The following is an 11459-nucleotide window of genomic DNA, read 5'->3' on the forward strand; positions in this document are numbered from 1 at the left end:
GAGAGAGAGAGAGAGAGACAGAGAGAGAGAGAGAGAGAGAGACAGAGAGAGAGACAGAGAGAGAGAGAGAGAGAGAGAGAGAGAGAGAGAGAGAGAGAGAGAGAGAGAGAGAGAGAGAGAGAGAGAGAGAGAGAGAGAGAGAGAGAGAGAGAGAGAGAGAGAGAGAGAGAGAGAGAGAGAGAGAGAGAGAGAGAGAGAGAGAGAGAGAGAGAGAGACAGCGAGAGAGAGAGAGAGACAGCGAGAGAGAGAGAGAGAGAGAGAGAGAGAGACAGAGAGAGACAGAGAGAGAGAGAGAGAGAGAGAGACAGAGAGAGAGAGAGAGAGAGAGACAGCGAGAGAGAGAGAGAGAGAGAGAGAGAGAGAGAGAGAGAGAGAGAGAGAGAGAGAGAGAGAGAGAGAGAGAGAGAGAGAGAGAGAGAGAGAGAGAGAGAGAGAGAGAGAGAGAGAGATGCAATGCAAACTGATTCAGAGTTCATATTATCAAAGTACTATTTTTCCTCTCCCAGTAGAGCATGCAACTTATTTGTCCTTTCGAGGTGAAAAGCGGACAGTCACCTTATTGGATAGCATTTACCCACAAGTCATTGCTTCTCCAATATGAAGCAGTACATTGGTTGTGCCAGTCAGTCATCTAGTTACCTCCTCAGTTCTGTTTATTCCTGTGTGGAACAGAAAGATCCTCTGCCTGCTTGGATATTCCTATGTGGAACAGAAAGGTCCTCTGCCTGCTTGGATATTCCTATGTGGAACAGAAAGGTCCTCTGCCTGCTTGGATATTCCTATGTGGAACAGAAAGGTCCTCTGCCTGCTTGGATATTCCTATGTGGAACAGAAAGGTCCTCTGCCTGCTTGGATATGATGTTTGTTAACAGTTCTTCATCTCCTCCTAAATCATAATTTTCTGCATGAATACCAATTGGTTCAAGTTACTGCACACCACTGTCGTAGTGCCAGTTACACTGTGCCAGCCTGCTCTGGGGGCAGAGGATAGGTCTACAGGCCCTAAATGATGCCAGTCTTGTGCCAAGCATGGTAGATCTCAGGCCAGACCCCCGGTCCTAAATCATGCCGGCCAGGCATGGTAGATCTCAGGCCCAGACCCTAGGGAGGAAGGAAGGGTCCAGGACCTAGATCATGATGGCCAGCCAGGGAGCGAGGAAGAGTCCAGGTCCTAGATCATGCCAGCCAGCCAGGGAGGGAGGAAGAGTCCAGGTCCTAGATCATGATGGCCAGCCAGGGAGGGAGGAAGAGTCCAGGTCCTAGATCATGCCAGCCAGCCAGGGAGGGAGGAAGAGTCCAGGTCCTAGATCATGATGGCCAGCCAGGGAGCGAGGAAGAGTCCAGGTCCTAGATCATGATGGCCAGCCAGGGAGGGAGGAAGAGTCCAGGTCCTAGATCATGATGGCCAGCCAGGGAGGGAGGAAGAGTCCAGGTCCTAGATCATGCCAGCCAGCCAGGGAGGGAGGAAGAGTCCAGGTCCTAGATCATGATGGCCAGCCAGGGAGGGAGGAAGAGTCCAGGTCCTAGATCATGGTGGCCAGCCAGGGAGGAAGGAAGAGTCCAGGTCCTAGATCATGGTGGCCAGCCAGGGAGGAAGGAAGAGTCCAGGTCCTAGATCATGATGGCCAGCCAGGGAGGAAGGAAGAGTCCAGGTCCTAGATCATGGTGGCCAGCCAGGGAGGAAGGAAGAGTCCAGGTCCTAGATCATGGTGGCCAGCCAGGGAGGAAGGAAGAGTCCAGGTCCTAGATCATGATGGCCAGCCAGGGAGGGAGGAAGAGTCCAGGTCCTAGATCATGCCAGCCAGCCAGGGAGGGAGGAAGAGTCCAATGGTTCCTAGGAGACACACGATGATAAACATCCACAGGAAGATACGGTCGATCACCATGGCAACGTACTTCCAGTCTTCCTTCACCTGGATGGAGAGGAGAGAGAGACATGAATGAATGGTAACACTTTATAGTTGATTTAGTGCAACGATCGTGATGGTTCAGTTGAACAATCTTTGTAATTAATGTTCTACAAAAAATAGCAGCTATCTGCAATATTAGTGCTACAAATACTACCCTGTTCAGCTGTGTTACTGTCTGTCATAACCAGTATACAGGTGGGCCGGCACCACCAAAAGGTTTTCAGGAACAGGGTGCTTATCTGGGTATCTAGACACTGTAGATTCTTGACATTTCAGAAATAGAAAGATCAAAAGGATCTGCATGTCATAACCACTCACACTAAAGTCTGGTCTGTTGTGTTACGCCATAAAATCACTCACACTGATACTACATCATAAATACTCACACTAAAGTCGGCGTCCTCTGCCCTCAGGTGGTCTGCAATGTAGTGCAGCCCCTCCAGAGCCCGTATCACGCTGGGAGACAAAGGGAAATCTATCCCTCTAGACTCTGACACCAAGTTAGCCGGTTGCTGGGTTGGGTTAACCCTTCTATTCACCCCTCCTCCTCCTCCTCCTCCTCCTCCGACCCCCCCATCCAGGCGGTTCTGGGGCTGCCCTGCCCCTGGGGGTGGATGGTTCTGCTGGGGCGGAGGGGTGGAGCCCGGAGGTCTGGGTGACGGAGGACGGAAGGAGAAGTAGGAGGTCAGCGCCCCCAGCTCCAGGTCCTCATAACAGGGGGTCCGTCCCCGGGGGTCCTCCCTGGTCCCCCCTCCGTCCCGGAGCCAGCTGGCTGAGGTGCTGAGGCAGGGAGGAGGGCCTAGGCCTGGGTGAAAGAAGGAATCAATTTGAGACATTTGAAATAGGGCCGGTTTCCAGGACACAGATTAAGTCTAGTCCTGGAATTAAAGACATGAGTGGTTGTTAGTGTAAGACTGAGCTCAATATGTGTCCGGGAAACGGGGCAATAGAGTTGGCTCAGCTATGGGAGTACATAGATTAAAATCAGAAAGAAAAAAAGCTGAAAAATACAGTCTAGTGATTTATTTCCATTGTGGTCCTTATTGCTACCAGGGCCCTATCCACAAAGCATCTCAGAAGAGGTCCTGGGAATCCTGTTAAAACCTGTTTTAACACAAAAAAAACACCAAGCTCAGAGTAGGTTTTAGGATGATGTTAAGACCAGTGGAGGTTGCTGAAGGGAGGACGGCTCATAATAATGGCTGGAACGGAGCAAATGGAATGGCATCAAACACCTGGAAACCATGTGTTTGATGTATTTGATACCATTCCACTGATTCCGCTCCAGCCATTACCACGAGCCCCGTCCTCCCCAATTAAGATGCCACCAACCCCCTGTGGTTGATCCTTGTAATCACGACAGTTTGAGGTACCGCAAAAGATGGTTATGACGCTCTATGACATTGTTGCAAATAATGGGGAATAACCAATCCCGATGAGGCATCGCCAGCTGCTCTAGAGCACTCAGATAACCACAGTGAATGTGACGGATCCTTCACCGTAGGGAAAACAGCATGACGCTGCCACTACCATGCTTCACCGTAGGGAAAACAGCATGACGCTGCCACTACCATGCTTCACCGTAGGGAAAACAGCATGACGCTGCCACTACCATGCTTCACCGTAGGGAAAACAGCATGAAGCTGCCACACCATGCTTCACCGTAGGGAAAAACATCCCCACAGCATGACGCTGCCACACCATGCTTCACCGTAGGGAAAAACATCCCCACAGTATGATACTGCCACTACCGTGCTTCACTGTAGGGATGGTGCCAGGTTTCCTCCAGACGTGACACTTGGCATTCCCATTCTTCTCTGCAGATCCTCTCAACCTCTGTCAGGTTGGATGGGGAGCGTCGCTGCACAGCTATTTTCAGGTCTCTCCAGAGATGTTAGATCGGGTTCAAGTCCGGGCTCTGGCTGGGCCACTCAAGGACATTCAGAGATTTGTCCCGAAGCCACTCCTGCATTGTCTTGGCTGTGTGCTTAGGGTCGTTGTCCTGTTGGAAGGTGAACCTTCGCCCCAGTCTGAGGTCCTGAGCACTCTGGAGCAGGTTTTTTCAAGGATCTCTCTGTCCTTTGCTCCGTTCATCTTTCCCTCGATCCTGACTAGTCTCCCAGTCCCTGCCGCTGAAAAACATCCCCATGATGCTTTCACCACCATGCTTCACCGTAGGGATGGTGCAAGGTTTCCTCCAGACATGACACATGGCATTCAGGCCAAAGAGTTCAATCTTGGTTTCATCAGACCAGAGAATCTTGTTTCTCATGGTCTGTTAGTCCTTTAGGTGCCTTTTGGCAAACTCCAAGCAGGCTGTCATGTGCCTTTTACTGAGGAGTGGCTTCCGTCTGGCCATTCTACCATAAAGGCCTTCTTGGTGGAGTGCTGCAGAGATGGTTGTCCTTCTGGAAGGTTCTCCCATCTCCACAGAGGACCTCTGGAGCTCTGTCAGAGTGACCATTGGGTTCTTGGTCACCTCCCTGACCAAGGCCCTTCTCCCCCGATTGCTCAGTTTGGCCGGGCGGCCAGCTCTAGGAAGAGTCTTGGTGGTTCCAAACTTCTTCCATAAAAGAAAGATGGAGGCCACTGTGTTCTTGGGGACCTTCAATGCTGCAGACATTTTTTTATACCCTTCCCCAGATCTGTGCCTCGACACAATCCTGTCTCGGTGCTCTACGGACAATTCCTTCGACCTCATGGTTTTTTGTTCTGACATGCACTGTCAACTGTGGGACCTTATACAGTCAGGTGTGTGCCTTTACAAATCATGTCCAATCAATTGAATTTACCACAAGTGGACTCCAATCAAGTTGTAGAAACATCTCAAGGATGATCAATGGGAACAGGATGCACCTGAGCTCAATTTCGAGTCTCATCGCAAAGGGTCTGAATACTTATGTAAATAAGGTATTTCTGTTTTTTATTTTGAATAAATTTGCAAACATTTCCAAAAACCTGTTTTTCGCTTTGTCATTATGGGGTATTGTTTGAATATTGATGAGGAAAAAAAGTAATTTAATCAATTTTAGAATAAGGCTGTAACGTAACAAAATGTGGAAAAAGTCAAGGGGTCTGAATACTTTCCGAATGCACTGTTGTGTGTTATTTTTTTTTTTACTGCAACTGTCAACCACAGGAGGACTCAGGAGCCCTCTCTCAATGAGTACTGCTTGCCTGCTGCTGATCATCAGATGGGGGAGGTAGCGGGGCCACGTGGGTAACTGGGGGGGGGGGCTGCCTTGATTGGGTAACCGATTAATAAAAAAAGTAATAAATAAACTGCATAATAAATACATGTGATTGGTCAATTGTGTGAGTCAGGGGCTGGGCCTAAGCCCATAGGGGGCCCAAGAGGCAAAACAATATTAATAAACAATTACATTATTATTATTATTGTTATTATATATTAAAAAAAAAGTGGATTAAGTTTTATCACAATCACATACAAGTAACTGACAAAATAAAGGAAACACCAACATAAAGTGTCTTAAAAGGGCGTTGGGCCACCACGAGCCAGAACCGCTTCAATGCACCTTGGCATAGATTCTACAAGTGGACCTAAATCATGCCAGGGAAATGCACCCCACACCCTTACATAACTTTGTATCCCTCGTTTACTCAAGAGTTTCCTTTATGTTGGCAGTTACCGGTTGCCTACAGTCGGGAAGGCCGCAATTTGTGCAGTTTAGGCAGCAGGCGCCAAATATACAGCTTGTTGCGTTGTGGCCATAGACCTATAATCCATAGAAGGGTTTTGGAACCTCTTACCCTGGCAATTTGAGTGTTAAACTCATGGGTACACTAGCAATGGCTGCCAGTCCTGACTGTTAAACTCATGGGTACACTAGCAATGGCTGCCAGTCCTGACTTGAATGGGAACTGCCATCTGCGGCTGTTGGTTTGCCTTTTGCAAATTTCAAAATAAAAATCGCAGGAAAAACATACAGTTTGGAAAAGCGAATGCTTACTGCTGAAAAGTGAAGACTATAGAATATTAATAACAAAATATTTTGCAACAATTCCTACATTTATGCCAACAGCAGCACTGGTTTTCAGAGTAGCTCATCTTGAGATTTGCCAAGAGGCGCCATCCCAGTGAGTAGTAGTGGTGGTTTCATCGTCATCATTAGGTGGAAATTACATTTGATTATATTTAATAGCCTACTGTAGCCTGTAATTTACACTGAACAACAATATAAATGCAACACGCAACAATTTCAAAGATTTTACTGAGGTACAGTTCATATAAGGAAATCAGTCAATTGAAATCAATTCATTAGGCCCTAATCTATGGATTTCACATGACTGGGAATACAGATACGCATCTGTTGGTCACAGATACCTTTAAAAAAAAAGGTAGGGGCATGGATCAGAAAACCTGCCTCATGCAGCGCGACACGTCAGGCTGTTGAAGTTCCTGGATATTGGCGGGGACTGGAACAGGCTGTCGTACACGTCGATCCAGAGCATCCCAAACATGCTCAATGGGTCACATGTCTGGTGAGTATGCAGGCCACAACTTGAGACATCTGTAGCATTGTGTTGTGTGACAAAAAGGTATTGTCTCCAGCACAAGGTGCACCTGTGTAATGATCATGCTGTTTAATCAGCTTCTTGTTATGCCACACCTGTCAGGTGGTTGGATTATCTTGGCAAAGGAGAAATGCTCACTTACAGGGATTTAAATAAATTTCTGTACAAAATTTGAGAGAAATAAGCTTTTTGTGCATATGGAATTTTTTGGGATCTTTTATTTCAGCTCATGAAACATGGGACCAACACTACATGCTGCGTTTATATTTTTGTTCAGTGTACTGTGTATATACAAGGAGTATAGAAAACATTAAGAACACCTGCTCTTTTCATGAAAGAGACTGATTGACTTATTGATGTCACTCGTTAAATCCACTTCAATCAGTATAGATGAACGGGAGGAGACAGGTTAAAGGATTTTTAAGCCATGAGACAATTGAGACATGGATTATGTGTGTGTGCCATTCAGAGGGTGAATGGGCAAGGCAAAATATTGAAGTGCCTTTGAACGGGGTATGGTAGTAGGTGCCAGGCGCACCGGTTTGTGTCAAGAACTGCAACGCTGTTGTATCAAGAATGGTCCACCACCCAAAGGAAATCCAGCCAACTCGACACAACTGTGGAAAGCGTTGGAGTCAACATGGGCCAGCATCCCTGTGGAACGCTTTCAACACCTTGTAGAGTCCATGACCCGACGAATTTAAGCTGTTCTGAACAAAACAAAGCCCTGGGGCCCATGATTTCTTAATCCGGCCCTGCTCGCCACCCTTCATCTACTCTAAATCGCTTTAGCGTGTAGCTTCAAAGAGACAACTTAAAATAATGTGATTATTTATTAGCCTAGTGGTTATAAGTACTTAGGCATATCATGTGAATTAGGCCTCACGTGAAATCATTTTCAAAAAGCGAGAGAAACTGATGCATGTAGGTGTAGATTATTTCTGGGTTGATCTATGGTGCAGGAACCACTGACTCGCTGACTTTTTCTACTATCAAGACTCCTGCTGGTAAAAATGTATGCACACATGACTGTAAGTCGCTTTGGATAAAAGCGTCTGCTAAACGGCATATTATTATTATATTATTATATAGGGAATAGGGTGCCATTTGGGACACAAAGTCTAGGGACGTATTTCCATTATGGTCCTCGCGATTATCACCACCTCACCTGGTGGTCTGGCGGTGATGGTCCGTCCCTGACGCCGTGCCACCGCTGCCCCCTGCTGGAGCAACAACAACCTGCATCTCCTTCCGTCCGGCGCCGGCCGCCTCATGAACAGCCACCTGGGGATCAGGTCCAGGAAGACAGAGTGGACCCAGCGAGGCATCTTATGGGTCCCCGGGGAGCGGTGGTGGACGTTGAGGACAAACACAGTGATGACGATGGAGAGAGTGACGAAGATCATGGTGAAGAGGAGGTACTCTCCAATCAGAGGGATGACCAGGGAGGTGGACGGGATGATCTCTGTGATGAGGAGCAGGAAGACGGTGAGGGAGAGGAGGACGGAGATACACAGGGTGATCTTCTCCCCACAGTCTGAAACAAGAAGGAGAAACAAATATACTTTATTTATTTAAATCAGAGAATGGAAATGTGTATTTTTGCTCACATTCCAACCCCCCAAAACACACACACACACACACACACACACACACACACACGTCAGCAACACTGGTCTATCAGTTTAGACCCCTTCTGTTTTTCTAAGGCTGAGCAGGCAGAGAGAGAAATTATCATAAGTTGTATTTTAGTTTAACCACAGAATATCATTTTTTCCCCTTCTATTTTGCAACTAAACAGAACGTTTTGTTACCATGAGAAAGTTTGCCTTTCCCAGGGGTAGGAGGTCTGGAGTAGGTTACTGCTGGCTCTGTTCTACCTGAATGTGATTTAGTCCCAGGTTTAAATCCGTCCCTGATTAGAGGGGAAGAATGAATAAAAGCAGTGGAACTGTCCACTGGGCAGACCACAGCATTTCAACGTGGAAATGTTGGTTGAGACGTTGATCAATGAGATTTCAACCTTTCTTCACCCACTCAAAAAGACAGCCAACAGTTTTTATTTTTGAAAACTATACTCAACTAATAATCAACTACATTTAAATATAGGTTGAGAACATATTGTGATCAAATTTGACCAAAACACACCATGAACTCAACAGGGATTATCACCAATCCATGAAGTGTGTTGATTCGATGTTTAGAAGTAGTTGCCATTTTGTGATGAAGGCTTCATTACATTGAATAAGGAGAAGAACCTGAGATTAGAACAGGAAAACAATCTGTATCAACCAGGACCTCTGATGTATGCACACTCTTGAAAAGCACCGTGATATGTAGAATACAACAACCTGATACGTAGAATACAGCACCCTGATACGTAGAATACAGCACCCTGATACGTAGAATACAGCACCCTGACACGTAGAATACAGCACCCTGATACGTAGAATACAGCACCCTGACACGTAGAATACAGCACCCTGATACGTAGAATACAGCACCCTGACACGTAGAATACAGCACCCTGATACGTAGAATACAGCACCCTGATACGTAGAATACAGCACCCTGATACGTAGAATACAGCACCCTGATACGTGGAATACAGCACCCTGACACGTAGAATACAGCACCCTGATATGTAGAATACAGCACCCTGATACGTAGAATACAGCACCCTGATACGTAGAATACAGCACCCTGATACGTAGAATACAGCACCCTGATACGTAGAATACAGCACCCTGATACGTGGAATACAGCACCCTGACACGTAGAATACAGCACCCTGATACGTGGAATACAACACCCTGATACGTGGAATACAGCACCCTGATACGTGGAATACAGCACCCTGATACGTGGAATACAGCACGCTGATACGTAGAATACAGCACCCTGATACGTAGAATACAGCACCCTGATACGTAGAATACAGCACCCTGATACGTAGAATACAGCACCCTGATACGTGGAATACAGCACCCTGACACGTAGAATACAGCACCCTGATACGTGGAATACAACACCCTGATACGTGGAATACAGCACCCAGATAATGTATGTAGAATACAATTCTACTCATGGTGCAGAATGTATCTTTCAGACTTAAGGTCTATACTACTGTTGGCTATTGTCATTCTGTGGAACACAATAAGAGGAGTAATGTGGAACAGCATTGTGGAAACCTTGTCAAATATGTTATGCAAAACATTTGTCAAAGTCAAGAATGGTTGAAATAAATGCATTGCACCACAAAAGAAGAACTCTTTCAGTGGAGGCTCCTCAGAGGAGGAAGGGGAGGACCATCCTTCTCAGTGAATTTCATAAAAATAAAACTATACAAAATATATTAAAGTCACCATATTCACGTCACACTGTTTTGCAATGAAGGTGTACAGTATCCTCAACGGCACTCTGTAGGGTAGCACCATGTTGTAGCTGGAGGACAGCTAGCTTCTGTCCTCCTCTGTGTACATTGACTTCAAAACAAAACCTAGGAGGCTCATCGTTCTCACCCCCTTCCATAGACTTACACAGTAATTATGACAACTTCTAGAGGACATCCTCCAACCTATCAGACCTTTTGCAGCATGAACTGACATGTTGTCCACCCAATCAAAGGATCAGAGAATGAATTTAGTACTGAAAGCATAAGCTACAGCTAGCTAGCACTACAGTGCATAACATGTGGTGAGTAGTTGACTCAAAGAGAAAGACAATAGTTGAACAGTTTTAAACAAATTCATTTCTTCAAAAATGAAGGAAGAGCAAGAGAGAGACAGAGAGGGAGAGAGACAGAGAGAGCAAGAGAGAGAGAGAGAGAGAGACAGAGAGACAGAGAGGGAGAGAGACAGAGAGAGCGAGAGAGACAGAGAGACAGAGAGACAGAGAGACAGAGAGAGCGAGAGAGAGAGAGAGCGAGCGAGAGAGAGACAGAGAGACAGAGAGACAGAGAGACAGAGAGACAGAGAGACAGAGAGACAGACAGACAGACAGACAGACAGACAGACAGACAGACAGACAGACAGACAGACAGACAGACATGAAGAGCGTCTGCAGGTTTTTGTTTTTTTCCATTCAATGAAAGACCTAGACAACCAGGTGAGGGGAGTTCTTTACTAATTAGTGACCTTAATTCATTAGTCAATCAAGAACAAGGGAGGAGCGAAAACCCTGCAGACACTCCGCCCCCTGTGGAATGAGTTTGACACATGCTGTTGGATGATTGTCCTAATATTTTCAGTAGCATGTTATTTTTCCAGTAGACCTAGTATATGATCTTTCTCTAATTTCAGCATCCTCAAGCCACTTTGAACAACATAGCCTATTGCCACTGAGAATGACCACAGCAGTCAATACTTTGCAAGTGGCTGACCGCTGATGCATTCGATCAAAAAAAAGAAAAACAGTGATGCTGGGGTAATAATTAAATAACCAACGTTCTAGTAACAGTCCATTCCGAATAATAGCCAATGTATGCTTGATCTGGAAATGCTATCCTGAGGCTCCGTATGGAGGGTGTGATGCAATTGCGAAGCCTCTGGAGGCTTGTGGAGGCCAAATCGAGCTCCATTCTGTGACGCCAAGCGCCTCCCAAATTCTGTAACAATGCGGAGGGCTTTGCATAGTTCCGCTTGGCTCTGCATTGACATGATTGGTTGACAGTAGGTGGGGGCGGTACATCCTGTATAAACACAAACTCACTTCCTTGATAACTTCCTTCACAATAGCTCTGCCCTGACGTCTGCGGAGGCATGATGTCAGATAGACCATGCATTAAGGCTTATGACACGAATATGACATGAATATATATTTTACATTTTAGTCATTTAGCAGGACGCTCTTATCCAGAGCGACTTACAGTTAGTGCATACATTTATGTATGAACCCACAACCCTGGCGTTGCAAGCGCCACGCTCTACCAACTGAGCTACACGGGCCATATATCAGTTAACAGTAGGCTATAACCACTGATTAATCGATTCAAGTTGGAATTTCAGCAATAT

At 46.2% G+C, this 11459-nt stretch overlaps 1 protein-coding gene across 1 annotated transcript in view; it reads right to left on the reverse strand.

Moving 5' to 3' along the window:
* Nucleotides 1–418: 418 nt before the first annotated feature.
* Nucleotides 419–11459, reverse strand: part of LOC121552088 (neuronal acetylcholine receptor subunit alpha-2-like) — a 90864-nt gene continuing 79823 nt past the window's right edge. The window contains exons 6-8 of the mRNA XM_045214816.1: nt 7616–7984; nt 2298–2716; nt 419–1914 (exon numbers count right to left, since the gene is read on the reverse strand). Of these exons, the coding sequence (XP_045070751.1) occupies nt 1789–1914; nt 2298–2716; nt 7616–7984 (914 nt within the window). The 3' untranslated portion in view covers nt 419–1788. The remainder of the gene's footprint in view (nt 1915–2297; nt 2717–7615; nt 7985–11459) is intronic.

Source organism: Coregonus clupeaformis, unplaced genomic scaffold, assembly GCF_020615455.1.
Source record: "Coregonus clupeaformis isolate EN_2021a unplaced genomic scaffold, ASM2061545v1 scaf0320, whole genome shotgun sequence".
NCBI lineage: Eukaryota > Metazoa > Chordata > Actinopteri > Salmoniformes > Salmonidae > Coregonus > Coregonus clupeaformis.